Raw genomic sequence first — 17,719 nt, forward strand, 5'->3', positions numbered from 1 at the left:
ACTCACCACACCTGACCAAGCTACTAATTACGACGGCTGACAAGAGCCACCATGTAATTTAAAATCCACTTCTCTCTCCCTGTTTCTCTTTGCTTTCAGTCATTTCATTCATCACCTCCTATTCAGCCCTCTTCTCCTTTACCCCACCTTCTATCTGAACCTTCACTTCACGACATTTATTACTCATATGTACTGTATGAGTAATTCAGCTAATGACAACATGGACTTTTTGTATGAGTGGGACATATTCCTGAGATTGTAGTCAGAAGTTTGGCTATGTGTGGGTGGATGTTTTTGAGCAAGGACTATACCTGATATTTGACAGGACATTCTTAGAATGACAGAATGATGAGCAGGCATTCATTTGGAGACGTGAATGTTCAAAATGAGGTGTTGCATGTACTGTACGTAGCACAGAATATATAAGCTCAGAAACTTTAGGGTGTATCCTAGGGTGTGAGAAAACTGAAAGATGAGGTGTTAGGCGTAATTCTGTACATGATCTACCCAAGTGCACTAAAGCAAAACCACTTTTACTTTTGTCGAACTTGGGTCACATGTAAATTATAATAGTTTTCATCATTCTCTCTAATTTGATCTCTGAACCCCCCAAAGGTGCTGAGGTTAGCAGTATGCTACCTTACTGCCACAAAGTGAACTAAGTCAGCGATGTGAATGTCTTTCTAAAATTTGTTACCAGGAGCCAGAATTAGTCTGTTAGCACTAAATGACTACAACTAGCTACAGACTTGTGGACTTAAAGTGCCTTTGGGGCTTCTGTAAATGGCATAGGTAGCTTTGGCCCTGTAATTTCCATGCTTGAGTCTGTACCTGCCTAGGGTCATTTCTTGCAACGAGACTAAAGGCGATCACTCCTTCCCTGTCATCTCCCACAAGGAGAAGGACAATAGTCTTTGGCAGAGATGACTGAGACTGGACCCATTTTATAACCCATTACAAATGAAATGTTTGACACAGCCTCCACTTCTGGCTTTTTTAGGTTTTATGGCCAACTCACAGAGAAATATTTTGCATTCTGTAGCAACTATTCAGTTGTCACAGTCCACAATTCTCACACGTCACCCTCACTTTTTCCCGCCATGCTGTGCTGTTGTCAACCTGTCAGTTTAGTCAGCCGCTCCGACCATTTCATGTTATTTTATGTGAATTTCTTTACCATGTATTACCCTGTACTCCGGTCAGCTTGTGGTTAAGAAATCATTCTGACACTCATGCATTTATTCTGGACTTTGACAGTCTGATTGTGGTCAGATTTGCTTTATTGACATGACTGGAACAATATGAACACTGTGACATAACTTGTCTTTCTCAGTCTTTTTTCTATCCTCTTACCCATTTCAGATGTGAATATGAATAAATGTCAGCACTACACCACTGCCACCACCCACCTAGTCCACCAAACATCTACCCTCAACTGGTGGATGATCTCCTGTTGACAGGCCAAGGGTTATTATCATGGTTTCAGGGCTAAGAGGAATGCTGCTACACTTCACAACAGATGTCTTTTCAAATCCTGGCGAAACCACCCACAGAGATGAGGCGAAAAAACACTATCACTGTACTCCGTTTATCCACAACATAGAGGTCTGTAACCTGTGATGATAATGTCCATTGACGACAATGCAAAGAAGCATGTGTGGTTACACACGTAGACAAAAACAACACCTGTTATTTTTTTTATTTTTTTTTTTATTAAATTTAGGGGTTTACCTGCACCTGTAGTGTTTCTAGCAGGGGGGGAAACAATGTGTTTCCAAGAAAAGACTGACATCAGGAAAACCCACACAATGTAGACTAATGAAATACCAGCAAATGTAATCATATTAGCAACCATTATGTTCATATTTATGTAGTATGATTTACCTACACTGTGACTTTTGGGTTAAAAATAGTTCAAATCAAATATTACTCCCTTTGGTTGATACGGAGCACGAGTATGATGTAACTTGTGAGAGGATAGGAGGTGTGCTGAACTCGTGCTCTGTCCTGGTGTTAGTGTGTGTGCTGTGATGGTGAGTCTAATCGAAACTCGTGTAACTGAAGCAGCGTTTCAGTCTGTAACATTTGTCGTGTCATTTCTGTCTCCTCTGGGTTCCCAGACTTCAAACTGCTGACTAAGTTGCAATAAATTATGTTGCTTTTTAACATTTAGTATATTATTTACCCAGTATGCACTGTGTCAGCCTTGTTAAAGACAAATGTACATTGTATGTCGATGAAGAATAGAATTGAATACTGGATTTTATCTTGAGGAACCCTCACTGTCTTTCTCAGTGGATGGAGATTTTTCATTTGTCACCACACAACCTAAGGATTAGATAGTAACCATCCACTCACCTCTTGTGACTCCTTCTTAATCAGTGGTTTGAGTGGTATTGGTCTGGTGATAAGTATGAAGAATTCATATCCTTTGATGTTTTAGAAAAATATTTCAGCCTTTTTCTTAATTATACTTTGTAATGATGGCAACCATAGTCAACTTACAGAAGACCCTCAGACATCAGTATTCTTACATTGTCATCCATTATAAAAATTTAGATTTTCTTCAATATAGTGATGATAAAAATTAATTAATTTCTCCAAAAAATGAGTTGCTAACATTGCGACTGTTAATCTCAAACATCTACATGTGCTGTGTACCTGTACTGTTTCGATTAATAATAACACACATCCAGGCTTGAAAGACATGTACACAAAGGCTAAATGTACTACACCCATTAGCTCACTGTAAACATATGGTGGCTAACTGTGGTGGTGATTATAGCTGTGAACCACTATCCCACACTCAGGAGTCAAGATACTGTTGCAGACCTTTGTTTTCATCATTCTGTTAAAAACAAAACATCCTTTCTGGGTATTTGCTCTTGAGTAAAGTGTTTCCTTTTTTTTGTTCTAGCAACCCTGTTTATCAGATGGTCTTAACAGGTTGAGAAAATTCACACTGATAGCCTTCTTTTTTTTTTTTTTTTTTTGTCTGACTTTTCTTTTAAGTAGTATCAAGTAAATACATTCTGCAGAAGCTCAACACTGCAAAGCTATTTCTGTTCTAGCTTTTCTTAAATGTGTGAGATGCCTAATTAAAAATTGATGTTAAATAATAAAACTCTCCTGCAGAACACGCGGTTGACTGACTAAAGTTGGGTGTCTGTACATCAGAGGAAGTCGCAGACCCCCAGGAGCCACACCTGACTGTATTAAAAGGCTCTTCACAATGTTTTGTCTTCCTCCCGATTACTAACTGCTAATAATGACCATGAAGGGAAGATGTGTCATCCAGGAGCAATGCACACAACTTCATGTACACACACAACCTCATTCAATGTCCTGTAGAGCTTGAAATGTTTTATCTACATGAAGAACAACATGTCACCTATAAGCACAATGACACAGCAACCACCAGTGACATGACACATCATATCATGCGTCTTAATGTGTGTATGTGGGTGTCTGTCCATCTGTGTCTGTCTCTCAGGAGACGTCAGCTAGTTCAGCTCAGATTCCTGCCATATTTCTGGATACCACCCAACACATGGAGGGGAATCTGATCCATGTGGTCACACTTTTGTATGGTGAGAGACTCTGGCTCTCTCTCTGTCTCTCTCATACACATGAGCACACAACTTCCTTCCTGATATCCCAAATAAAGACATACAGGAAGCCCAACTGTCACCCCTGTATGATCTGATGCAATATGCACGTGGAAATACACACTCATGCTTTCACATTCTTTTCTTTTTCTTGTGAGATTCACCGGTTCCTTCTACCCCAGTAACTGATGATCACATTGATCTCATGTTGATACTTACTTAGTTTTACACCCAACCAGATACAGGACACACATTCAGTTGTACCGTATTTTCAAATACAGGTTTATCAAACAAAGAAATCAAGTGAAACCTGTTGGGCAAAGCAGCATCACATCATCAATCAACATGGTTAAACAAGATAAAACGGTTTTCAGTGATAAAAATGCTGTCAGCTTCACGTGCACACAGTTAAAAGCTTACATTTGCTCTAAATGCCCAAAGTAATATTACTTCAGTATTTTAGGAAACATGTCGAATTGGTTTCTTGCTCCGCCTGGAGACTTTTAGCTTAACATAAAGACAGGGAGAATGGATCAGTCAAAAAAATAAAATTAAAAAACAATGAACGCATGAACTCTCTTTAAAATCTCATTAATTTTATTGGGAAAAACAAACACAGCCGAGGCTCATGTTAATTAATAAGCCCCGGAGGTGTTGTGGGCAGGTTTTGTAACCTAAACACCTGAGCTACCTGCTTCCTCTTGCTTTTAATCTTCATGTGTACCTGAGTTGAGAGTGTTCTAACATTTTGGGAAATACCCTAAATGCTTTCTTGGCAACAGTTTGATGAAATGATTGAATTTCCTGCATTTCTGTGGTAGCAAGGTGTAGCTGCAAAATGAAAACGGAGAGGAAACATCCTGGTTCAGTATACATCACATGTTAATCCATTTTATTTCAATAAAAAAAAAACTTGAACTATTAGTGTGCTTAATTCTAAGTTAACCTTCTCCTGTCTGTGAAATGAGTGTGTGTCAATCTTCTCATCTAAGGCACCATCTAAAAGAAACTAAATAGCATATTTCCCAAAGTGTCAAACTGTTTTATAGATAAGCGTGTTGCATTCACATATGCATTCATGTGTGCTGATGAAATCACTGGTGCAATACCGTAATTACCTGATTGAGCAAGCAGTCCAAAAGGAGTACATTAAACGGTTTGAGTTGAGTGTTCAGGAATGGTGTCCATTATAAAATGAACTTTACTGCCACTCAGTGACAACATCACTGACATCATCAGGTGCCACCATGTCTGTCTGCACATCTCCGTCTGTGTCTGGCATCCTCACACACTCACGCACACACTCTTTCTCTTTTAGGACAAGTCAGACAGCACCGTCCTCCACCTGTCTCCAGTGTTACCTGCCCCAGTCATTACAAGGGTCCCAGATCCCCACTGTAAGTGCACATGTCAACAGCAAAATTACAGGGCAGGCACACACACATATTTGTTTTGCTTTTAAAAGGGTGATATCCGTCTGCACACAAGCGATATGTTCATTTTCTCCTCTGTTTCCTCCTCCTCCTCTTCTTTTTTCACAAACAAAGCAGGTGAGGTTCAAAGACAGAGAAAAGGACATGAGAGGAGAGACGAGATGTGTAGAGACGATGAACACACACTACTGGTGTGTGTTTGTGTAATGACAAGGAGAAACTCCTGTTTTTCAGCCCATTTCTTCGGTCAGTGAGGGCTTTACCACAGTGATTACAAACCGCTTGTGCAACTGAAGTCAAAGTGTCATTAGATACCTGCTTTGTTCTGCCACTTACCGCACTCTGACTCAAATAATTAAGACAACTTTGGAAATGAGAGTGTGTCAATCTGGAAATGTGACTGAAATGTCGAACTTTGGCAAGACTTGTGATTGGGGGGAAGAGGGAAAGAGTGCACTGACGAGTTTGACAAGGACAGTGCCACAGTGCAAAGATGCAAATCACACTGACTGAAAGGAAAAGATCCCCTTTCAGAACATGCCTTCAGCTTTTCTTGTCACTAGCAATACTTGTGCCAATGGTTTACCGTCAGTGTAAATTTACAATGGTACGTGCACAAGCAATCAAACACTCTCAACACCTGAAAGTGGTGTTTCTGTAAATCTGTCCTTTAATCCTCGGCTCTTTCAACACGTTGGCTTTGGGCAACCTGAGTGCTTTCTTTCTCTTTTCAACATGATCAGCACAAACAATGACAAACTTCCCTTCTCCTCAGGGTGACTGACTCGGTCTTATTGTGTGATTATTATGTGTTTTTCTGCCAGGAGAACACATGTCTGTATAGGTACTGACAGGACCTTATCAGAAGTGGTATCGCTGTCATCCTGAAACACAAAGAAGTGAAGTCATCAGTGGACAACACTGGACTTGTCTGTGCTGCACAAATAAAAAATAATGAATGTTATTTTTTCAATGACCAAATGCCTTAATTACATTACTGAATCTTGAACGGCAACTTTACCTTAACGAACAAACATACTGAACATGCCTGATGACAAACACGTTTGAGCATTAGCGTTTCCTATAATTTGTGCACCAATCACATCCGTTTTCCGTGTGTGCTGTAATTTCCCTGACTGGATTCTCAATAACATCCTGTTGTCTGAGGACATCTGAAGGGACAGGTTGGACTGACCCTCCGCCACATCACACACAGGACAGGACAGAACAGAGACTGTTATCCCAGCCCAGGCTAATGACAGCAGAATGAGAGAAACAGGCAGGAAGTAGTCCCCTGTGATCTCTGTATTTAAAAGCGTCCTTATTATTGCTTGTGTATTGTTTTGTCTCACTGTGGATCCCGTGGACTATAGTTATTAATTTAGAAGACTGAGACTCAGCAGTGACAGTAGAGAGAGAACCCTTATTGCCCTTCTTGCTGCTGATATAACTAGTCATTGCTTTTACTGCACTGAGCAAGTGTCCATATTATATCGTAGAAGTTGGATAAAATTGTCTTTGAAAAAAGACTTGAACAAAGGATAAAAGGATGAACCAACTGAGACAGGTGTTTCCGGCTATGGGGGACAGATCAGTGTTGACTGGAGGAGGAGACGTTCTAATTCATCATAGCCTCTTCCAATCCTCTCCCTCTAAGTCAAACACACAAATGCACAAGCCCACCAACTCCATGAGTATAAAAAGTCTAATTTCAATGCAAGAGCAAACATGCTCATTCAAAGTGTCACTGTTGTTCTTACTCTGGTTTGTTAGGGAAACAGACGCATCAGAGGACAATAGTCCCGTGACCCATATCTGAGCCTGACATAGGCAAACAGGAAGAGATCCCTTGTGTATGGAGGGGTATTCCTGACTCCAGCTTAGGGAAGAGAGGAAGAATAGCGTTAAGGGGGAGGGGAGACAGAGTTCATCCTGTGACCCAAAACATCCTACTACAAACACTTCTGATAGCAGCACACCAGAAGAGACTGAACTGTTCATTATATCTCAGTGAGCTCAGACTGAGAAAAACAGATGGAGCACATCTTGATTTCTTTACAGTTATTCTCACATACTCTCCCACTCCCCTTCTATTATAAATTTACCTATGACACGATGCCATTAGTTAAGAACCTGCTTGTCTTCCTTCAACGTCTGCTTCAACGTCTGCTTCAGCTGCACGATACCTGTGACACACACCAAGCCAAATCTGAAAGTAACAATACTTTGGAATCTCCTCGAGGACATCTGACTGTGTGATCAGTGGTGGTATCTAAACAATGTGTTTTCCTTTTGACTTAAATATAGCTGTAAAATTAAACCTGTCTGAAGGTTCTTATCTGCATAGCGTACAAATGACATGAAGTCACACAGGAAAGAATAGAAAAAATGCAATGAGACAGCCTACAGGTATTCAACAATCTAGATTACTGTTGGTAATTAATGTGTGTCCCTTTGTAAAGAGGCACATCTTTTGTCCAAAATCCTAAATATATCTTTATAAAAATGATCTTTACCTACTATTGCTACTTTGGAGAAACCATTCATTTCCTGACGTTACACGCTTCCTCTGTGTTTCTTATCTCATGCTATCAGTCATTGTGTAAGAGTAGGCACCAGTGATAATGATGGTCAAATCAAGATTGATTGATTAAGTAAAGAGAGGAAGGAGGGGAAGATGATGAGCAAAAAGAAAGAAGAGTGAAGGGTTGACCTCTCGGCTTTTCTGCCACATAGATAAGAGCGATGATGGAGATTCCCAGTGGACACAGATAAGCTTTAACTACGTTTCTGAAATAATGTGGCTTGACTTGTAGCTAATTTGTCTATTAGGTAGTTGTAACATACACTTGCTTTTTTATTGTATAGACGTCTCACATTCACATCTACAGACAATTTAGAGTCACCAGTTAACCTAACTGCATAGTTTTGAACTGTGGGAGGCCTGAGTGCCTGAAAGAAATCCACACAAGCACAGGGAAGACATGCAAACTCCTGTTTTTTATAGATTTATTTCTTTTTGTATGAGTAAAACAGCTCTTTAAAATGTCACAGACAGGATTTAGTTTCATAATAAAGTTTGCTTTAAATCATACAAATAATAATTAAGTAAGTAGTGATTATTAAGTAGTAATAAGTAGTGACACCCCCAAATGGCTACTGATAAGATCTTTGAATCTTGCAGATTTAAACACAACATTTTCAGAGTTATTGAATCTATTTAGAAACAAGTTAACATCCTTGAATCAATTAAAGTACAGGCTACTAAAAAGGTAGCAGAAGAAACGAAAACAATAGTAGAAGATGGTTCAGGAACTTTGTCATTATGCCAGCAAATTACAACTGTACGTATGAGGTATGACGATTAGTCATCTTTCGATAGAATTTCAAAATGTGCTTATCATGGCAGGGTTATTGTTCCGCTTCTTGTTGTGTTGCACATGGTTGCTAACCAAGTCACATCAGATAATAAAATTATGCTCTCATCTTCAGGGTGATGTTAAGTCTGGTTACATTAAATTAACACTTTCACTTTTGCCCAACTAAGCTTGAGCCATGTGTGTGGCTTGTGCGGAGTGTGTGGTCGACAGGGGGCGCTGTAACATATGGAGAGCTGCTCACACGGCAGCTGGTGCTCCTCCTGTCTGTTGCTTGTTGACTGTGTGTATCTTCTCTGCTAGGAGCTTTAGCGCCTTAAGTTGGTGTCTTACAGTGTCCACAGAGTCATTTTAAAACCAATTTGTCTCTGAGGTTTCTTTTTTTTTTACGCACTTCCTGAAAACAAAGCTTCAAAATGGCCTTTCAGTATCCCCAAGCTTATCGTGACGAGTCAGTTGTAAGTAAATGTGGCTAGCTGACTAGCCTAGCGTGCTAATAAGCCGGGATGCTTAATCATCACGCTTTTTCATTCATTGAAATGAGCGTCTGCTTTGTTAGCATGCTAGTTAGCTTAGCTTTAGCAGACCAGGCTGACTGCATTGACACCTGCATGTGTAGTATTTCCCAGTTACCCATAACTCACTACAAATTCAATGTGAAGCTTAGTAGCTAGTGTTTCCTTAGCTATTTAAAGTTGCTAATCAAACTGGACGTGCATGCTTGGTAACGTTAGCTCAGGTCTGTCTTGTTGTTTGTGGATGCCACACCTAGCTAGCTTAGTCCACAATGTTACACTTGTCATTGCTCTTTTACCTGTCTCAGGTGGATGACTATCATGACTACAAAGTACCGGATCCATACAGCTGGCTGGAGGACCCTGACAGTGAAAAGACACAGGTGTCACATCTTAATGAGCTTTGTAATCACTTCATCATCACCACTCTATTTGGTGCTATATTTATCTAGAATGCAGGTTTCATAGCTTCAAACTGAGAATAAACAGGACGTGTTGTTACTATTGATGCCTGATAATTTGTAGGTCCACTGGCACAAGTCTCGCTTGCTACCCTGTTTCCAAATATTGCTGCTGGTTGTGTTATGCTGATACTTAGAAAAGACATAAAATGTGTGACATTGTGAAAGTCATACCCACCAGCTCGAGGTTTTGTTGATACTGACAGGGGCCGTCCCCGAAAACCTAGTTTCTGAGTGATCTAGATCTAGGTACAGTAACTTGGAAGAGTAAAACGTAGAAACGTATGTCTGCTTCTTAGAAATGGATGCTGAGATGATAATGCATTGATGTGTAAAACCTCTATATGTTGGTATTTTTCCTTTAGGCCTTTGTCAGCGCTCAGAACCAGCTGACTTTGCCATTTCTAGAGCGCTGTGAGGTGCGAGACCTGTTCAAGGAGCGTATGACTGAATTATATGACTACCCAAAGTATAGCTGTCCCTTCAAGAGGGGGAGCAGGTGAGGAGATTCCCAGAACACTCTTGTTTTAACACTTCATTATTAAGTAACAGGAGCACCCCATGTTTAGTTAAGAAATAAACTAGATGAAAATGCCTTGAAATTTCACATCAGACTAGTAATGAGGATCCCTGTTTCTTGATATGAATCTGTTTGTTAGTGCATAGTAGAAATATGATTTCCCATATTTTGCCTTATTTTTTAATGTTCTTTGAAGCTGCTTTTCTCCTGAATGATTTTTCCCATTATTTTTTTTTAGGTATTTTCACTTCTACAACACAGGCCTCCAGAACCAGAGTGTGATGTATGTGCAGGAGAGCCTGGATGCTGAACCCACAGTTTTCTTGGATCCCAACACATTTTCTGATGATGGCACAGTTGCTCTGCGAGGTAAGACAGAAAACATCTTATTAATTATTACAGGGTTTTGTTTTGTTTGTTTAATAGTAATTATTATATTTTGCAAGATATTAAAGGGAAAAACAAATGAAACAAACAAAAAGGAAACAAATGTTGTACATGTCGTCTGTAACAGTTGTTCTGGAATTTGTGATGTCCAGAAATAGCTGTCCAGAAATAGCATCCACACTTTCAGCCACAGTAAAATAAGTGGTAATTACCTGCTGTCTTTGTGTGACAACCTGTTTCTGTTCCACTTCTTTTAGGCTATGCATTCTCTGAGGACGGGGAGTACCTGGCTTATGGCACCAGTGCTAGTGGGTCTGACTGGGTTGAGATTCGATTTCTGCGTGTTGAAGGTGCTGTAACACTGGAGGACCACCTGGAAAGAGTCAAGTTTAGCTGCATGTCCTGGACACATGATGGAAAAGGACTTTTCTACAATTCCTACCCGGACCAGGAGGGAAAGAGTGATGGTGAGGTCAAGACAGTGTCACAACGGTCCCCTATAATATAAGCTAATTAGTAAAATTAGTGCTGTTTTCCTATGTGTTGTTTTTCTGTGTTTTGTGTGATACATACTTGTCATCCTCTGCTTTCTTATGGCTTTGCTGTGTCTGCAGTCCACACCCACACAATTCACATATCCTTAACTCTTTCATCAGACATTTCTATTACCACAGGGGGGCAGTGATGAAACTCAACTGTTTAATCTTTGTCAGGCACTGAAACGTCCACCAATCTTCATCAGAAACTGTATTTCCACGTTTTGGGGACCCCACAGTCTGAGGATGTGCTGTGTGCTGAGTTCCCCGACAACCCCAAATGGATGAGTGGGGCAGAGGTACAGTATTTTTCCACTGCTCCTAAAATAAAAAAGTGCATGTGTTACTTCATATTTGAATAGACTTTAATAAGTGGATGTATATTATAGGTATCAGATGATGGGCGCTATGTGCTACTATCTATCAGGGAAGGTTGTGATCCAGTCAACAGGCTGTGGTATTGTGACCTCCAGACCACTCCTCAGGGTATCACAGGTATGTTTTTCTTTTATTGCTCTTTCTGCCTACCGTTTTCTTTTTTTTAAATGAGCCTTTTAACCATTTATTTTCTGTGTATTTTGTGTTTTGAGACTTTGTTTAAAAGTTTGTAAATGTACAAGTTTGATGCTTGAATTTTAGGTCTAAAATACTTCATTTCCTTTTCCTAGGACTTTTGCCATGGGTGAAGCTAATCGACAACTTTGATGCTGAGTATGAGTATGTGACCAACGAGGGGACGTTGTTTACTTTTAAAACCAACTTAGACGCCCCACGTTACCGTCTCATCAACATCGACTTTGCCTCTCCGGCTCAGAGCAACTGGAAGGAACTGATCCCCCAACATGACAAAGATGTCATTGGTGAGCTTCTGCGATACATGTTAAGGGTTAATAAATTCCATATCGTGTGCTTCTTTTACCTGTGACACAAATGTTCACTCTTCATTGACTGTCTTTCCTTGACCATGTCTCACCTGCAGTATTTGCCACGTGTACATACTCGAGCTACCTATTTGTGTGTTTCCTCCACGATGTGAAGAATGTGTTGAAAATGTACCGACTGAGCTCAGGGGAGGAGCTGAGGACCTTCCCCCTTGATGTTGGCTCCATAGTAGGCTTCACAGGACGAAAGCGGGACTCGGAGATCTTCTACTATTTCACTTCTTTCCTATCCCCAGGTACGAAACACTTATACTAAATACTGTGTTACTGATGAATATACACTCACTGTCCACTATATTAGGTACACCTGTACAATCTAATGCAAACAATTATGCACAGACTTATTAGGATGTAGACACATTTTCAGCATGCCTGTGGTGAGAGATGCCATAATTGGGAATCACTTTAAATATTGAAATACTGTGACGCAACAATACACAGAAATAGACATATTTTAAGTGATCAGTTACATCGACACATTCTTTCAGCTTTAGATGTACAGTATGTATAATCATATTAACGTTAATTATGGAGGAAGGAGGATGAGGCGTGTAACTAACAGAACACCATCGCAAGCATCATGTCGTAGGTTTGTGTTGCTGCGAGATGAGCTGGTGCATCATGAGCTGTGAAACTTCAACCAGAAAGTTAAAGTTTGACCCAAATGAATTTTTCGGTAGAACACTGAACTCATACATCAAAATGGTTTAATGTTGTGCAGCTGACATCACATATCCCCGACCTTAGCCCAATAAGAAATTTGTGCAAATTCCTGCAGTGTGTTGTGGGAAGCTTGTAGCTTGCTACCTTAATGGTTTTATTCAGGCTGAATGCAATGCTACCAAATATGAATAATATTAATGTGTTAAATAAAAAATAAAGAATTGTCAATAAATTCGTTTCAATGCATTTAGCCAACGTGTATAAACTTCAACTGTGCTATCAACTATGTGATATCTGTGGACTTAAGTATGATGTAAGATTTTGATTGCTGATGTTAAGCGTGTTAGTTTCTTTATTTCCTTTTTTTTTTCTTTCGTATGTTTAAATGATTTGGAAAAACTAGAACAAATGAAATTCCATTCTTTCTCCCACCCAGCCATCATTTATCATTGTGACCTGACCAAGGAGCCGCTGCAGCCACACATCTTCCGAGAGGTCACTGTAAAAGGCTTCAGTCCCTCTGACTACCAGACCACCCAGGTAACTTGAATAGAGGCTACTTTCTGAAATGTACGTGTATATTTTTAGTGGTACACACAACTATGCTGTTTCTTTGTGTTTCCTTTTCTGATAATTAAAATACTAGCAGTTGAAAGGCTCCTCTCTGAAACTGTTAAGGAAAACATTTTTGTCTAACTGTGCATAAATGCCAAACCTTGACCCAGTTTTTAAAGCACTGCCCCAATCTAACAGGTATTAATCAGGTTGTCAGGAGAAAAAAGGCTTTCATAATCTGTCTTTGTCCTTGTTTTTGCCAGATCTTCTATCCCTCCAAGGATGGCACTGAAATCCCCATGTTTATAGTTCACAAGAAGGGCATCAAAATGGATGGCTCCCATCCAGGTTTTCTGTACGGCTATGGGGGCTTTAACATCTCCATCACGCCAAGTTACAGCGTCTCCAGGCTCATTTTTGTCCGACACCTGGGAGGAGTCCTAGCTGTTGCCAACATCAGGGGAGGAGGAGAGTACGGAGAGACCTGGCACAAAGGTGACAGGGATTTTGTTTCACTCTGATACACATCTGTATAGAAACAGGCCACACTTTCCTGTTTGTCCAGAGTTAATGTGATTTTTGCCATTTAAGAGGTGAACTGGAAAAACAGGATTGTTGCATTGCATGAGGCTGTTGTATTATTATTTTTTACCTACTTGTAGCTGTCTTTCAGTTGAGCTGTGTTATATAGCAGCTGTGTAGGACTCATTACTAGCAGAGTAGAACAGTTTGTGATACTGATTATGGTCTTCTCCATCATCTGCCTTGTTTGTTTTTAAAACAATCCAAAACAAACCATTCAGTTCTATATTTTGTATTTTTCTCTTTAGCTGGCATGTTGGCCAACAAGCAGAACTGCTTCACAGACTTCCAGTGTGCTGCAGAGTATCTCATCAAGGAGGGATATACTTCTCCTTCCAAACTGACTATAAATGGTGGATCCAATGGTGGCCTGCTTGTAGGTATGTATGCTACTGGCTAAAGAACAACAAAGCCTTTGTGGCTCAGGAAGTATATTCAGTCTAAGCTTCAAATAGTTTGTTGCACAATTACTTTACTAATATCAGTCTGTCTGTTTCCTCTCTCAGCGGCCTGTGTGAACCAGCGGCCTGAGCTGTTCGGCTGTGCTGTGGCTCAGGTCGGCGTCATGGACATGCTGAAATTCCACAAGTTCACAATTGGCCATGCCTGGACCACAGACTTTGGCTGTTCAGAAGACAAAGAGCAGTTTGAGTGGCTCATCAAGTAGGTGCTTTCTGATCTCAGTGTAGCTTTGTAATGTGAAACATTGAGTTTGTTTTTGTCAAATCAGCTGCCTTAATAAAGGAAGCATTTTCTGTGGTGACATGTTTTTCATGTTCATCTGTGTATTAACACTAATACTGGTTTTGTCCACAAAGTGTTTTATGAGTTAAATGGTGATTGTAAATATGTAATAGAGTATATTTGTGTTCATTAAGGACCCACACAGCAGCAAAGGATGCTTTGTTTAAGCAGAGGCCGTTCACTTAGCACTGGTGGATCTTTACTTTTTTGCTTCACTGAATTTTAATTACATAGATTAGGCCTAAATTTGATTCATAGATTGATGGACTGTTTAACCTTTCAAACTAATCAAACATTTTCTAGATCAAATTATTTATCGATTAGTTGAAAAAATAAACAATAGGCCATAAATTGATTATTAAAATGATTTTTAGCAGCTCTAACCAGCATCCACTTGTGCTAATGTTTGACCTCTCTAATTTTCCTCCTGACCTTTCTCGCTCGCAGATATTCCCCTCTCCATAACATCCGCATCCCAGAAGGCAACGGGGTCCAGTACCCGGCAGTACTCTTGCTGACAGGAGACCACGATGACCGGGTGGTGCCTCTCCACTCTCTTAAATACATCGCTACCCTACAGTACATCGTAGGCCGCAGCTCCAAGCAGACAAACCCCCTGTTCATCCTTGTGGACACAAAGTCAGGCCACGGTGCAGGCAAGCCCACCAGCAAGGTCATCCAAGAGGTGGCTGACACTTACGCCTTTATCGCTCGCTGTCTCAGCATCTCCTGGGTTAAATAATCTGCGCCTCCTTTTAAAGGGTGTCTGTATGTGTGTGTTTTGTATTCTTCCGTCAATCAAATAATCTTTGGAATATTCTTTCTTTCTTCTTAATCCTTGTGTTTATCTATTGTCTCCCACTCCCCCTCACAGCACGAGTCTGTTAGGACACAGACTCACCAGGATCTCTGGCACTTTCACAAAACTATAAGCTAACATCCAGAATTCACAGCTCACATACCCTCTTCATGTCGCCATGTTTGTAGTTCTATTAAAACTAAGAATGACTACATTATCGGTGATGGCTGAGTAAGGGTGGGGGCTACGTTTACAGTTAAAGTAATCAGCCAGTCATACAGTCATGAGGTAAATGTGGCAAACGTTTATTTCCTTTGGGTGCACCAAGATGATGCATATTTATTTTTTTGTTTGTGTACAGATTTGAATGTTGGGTGTTGATGTTGCTTGAACAATTCTGACGAGGCAGTGTCGACAGTATTGCTGTGGGTTGATGTGAACGTGGAGACTTGCAAAAAAAAAAACAAAACACTTTGCATTGTGTGTCTGTGTGTGCTTGTTTAAATGTCAGTCCCAACATTTCTTTCAGACTGATGATGATTTCTACCTCTTGACATGTGCTGATTGTTTTCCTTTTAAAGGGAACAAAACACAATGCCACAACTACAATAAACAACTTTTTAAACAGGAATCTGTCCATTTAATCTTTGAGTAAGTTAAACGATACATATTTCTGCTCAATTGCTAACGTGTGATTCACATTTACAGATGGTTTTGAAACACTGAGACTGAACACCGCAGGCTGTTCTAGTTGTTGTCTACTGCCCCCTCTTCCAGCAGGGGGCAGTCTCTCTGAAAATGACCAAAGTGAAGCAGTAGGAAAAAATGTGAGTGGGCTAACAGAGGGCCCCATGTGGATTAGTCATCATACAGGTTTTATGTTAAGGAACTTCTGTGATACCCTCTTTAATGTTTATGAAATATGTATAATACATTTGCTTTTGAAAATATCCCTCTTAAATCCGACATGTTTCCAAGATGAAAAATGTTTGAAGATTGAATTTTAAATTCAGAAAGAAATAAAAGCAAAAGGTAATATAGTATGATAACATAGTTATGAATGTTGGATTAGATTATTTTAAAATGCACAACCTTTAAGTTTCATTTTAACACATATATAAAGGGGCTATGCTTTCTATTTTAAAAAAAAAACAACATTTACAGGGAGAAAACATTATAATAATATGTCATAATATGATGCATTCAAATTGTCATTACTATCTCTTTAGATATCCGTATCCATGTTAATATTTTTAAATAACATTTTCTAAAAATCCAACATTTCGCACACCTAAATCTACCTGAGAAAAGGCTGTTAGGCCTAAACAGCTGTGGACAAATGCAACAAGAACCTTAAAGCTTTAGCAGGTCGTAAATGTACAAAATCATTTCTTTGTTGTGTCAAAACTTTTAGCAAAAGGTCAAAATAATAAAACTATAAAAATGATTACAATGATGGCACTTTTACAAGTCAGTGAGGTAAGTGTGTCTTTCACAATGCAGTTCAGAAAATTAAAACAATTTAAAAACTACATTTTCCTCAAATGCCAGACAAACCTCAGAGAGGAGACCTTTGAATTTTCTTATTTAATGAAAATATAACAAATCTGAAGTTATTTAATCATCCTGTAAATCATCCACTGACAAAACTAAGTTAACTTAATTCTTTCAACTTGTTTCTCATTTTATTCTCTTACAGAGCTTCTTGTGTTTTCTCAGTTTCTGTGAGACAAACCAAGACGTCAGCTCTTGTGAACTGTTCACATTAAATCACTTTCAGCTATTTTATGAACAAACTTGTTGTAGTTACACATTCAAAATGACTTTGAACACAACACTTAACATGACATTTGTATAAACATTTGCTGTAAGATTTAAATCAAATTGTCTTTTTGCACTTTTCAACTCTATTTATAAATGTATTCACTTTGTCCCCAACATTAGTCTTTAGATCAGATTGAAAACACTTTCAAGTAAAAAAATGCAATAAATAAACTGTAGATAAATTAAACTAATCCAAACAAAGCACTGACACAACATTAGGTTAAAAACAGCCTTTGTGTATGTTGATACCTTTTTATAGACTTTTGAAAGCACAAATAATAAGATAATAAAGTATAATCTGCTCCAACAGCAAAAAGCTGTGTTTAAATTTTACATCAAGTCAAAAACATATTTTGATTAAACTAACATGAATGTTTTCTTTAATATACAAACAAAACCTGTGGATACTTTTAACTCTCAATGCACATCTCAATTCTTTAGAAACCGTCGTTTAATTCATTCATACTAATAATTAGGAATGAATTATAGTTTCCAAAAAATAAAATAAAATAAAAATCACCATCAAACGCACAATCTCACACATCCCAATTTTTAAATCTTGAGTTTTCCTCCACACGACCATGCTCTCAATCATGGGGGCAGGTTCTTCACTACATGGACGTGCGCGCACACACGCGGCACAGAGTGGTGAACCAGCAGGTGGCGCTTGAGAGTCCAGTGAAACCCTGCAGCAGGGCCCTGCAGAACCAGGACCCTCCTCCGGTGAAACACATTTAAAAAGTGGACCCTCGTTTTCTCAGGTCCAAATATCAC

General features: G+C 39.4%; 1 protein-coding gene across 1 annotated transcript; it reads left to right on the forward strand.

Annotated features, from left to right (window-relative positions):
- The first annotated feature begins 8,691 nt into the window (after nt 1-8,691).
- On the forward strand, nt 8,692-15,746 carry prep (prolyl endopeptidase). The gene is made up of 14 exons (XM_026342177.1): nt 8,692-8,876; nt 9,242-9,316; nt 9,760-9,893; nt 10,153-10,283; nt 10,559-10,768; nt 11,015-11,136; nt 11,227-11,332; nt 11,506-11,697; nt 11,817-12,014; nt 12,878-12,981; nt 13,260-13,491; nt 13,827-13,958; nt 14,085-14,241; nt 14,770-15,746. Exons 1-14 carry the CDS (start codon nt 8,835-8,837, stop codon nt 15,062-15,064), a joined length of 2,130 nt encoding a protein of 709 aa, XP_026197962.1. The 5' UTR covers nt 8,692-8,834; the 3' UTR covers nt 15,065-15,746.
- Nucleotides 15,747-17,719: the final 1,973 nt, after the last annotated feature.

Source organism: Anabas testudineus, chromosome 24, assembly GCF_900324465.2.
Source record: "Anabas testudineus chromosome 24, fAnaTes1.2, whole genome shotgun sequence".
Classification (NCBI taxonomy): Eukaryota; Metazoa; Chordata; class Actinopteri; order Anabantiformes; family Anabantidae; genus Anabas; species Anabas testudineus.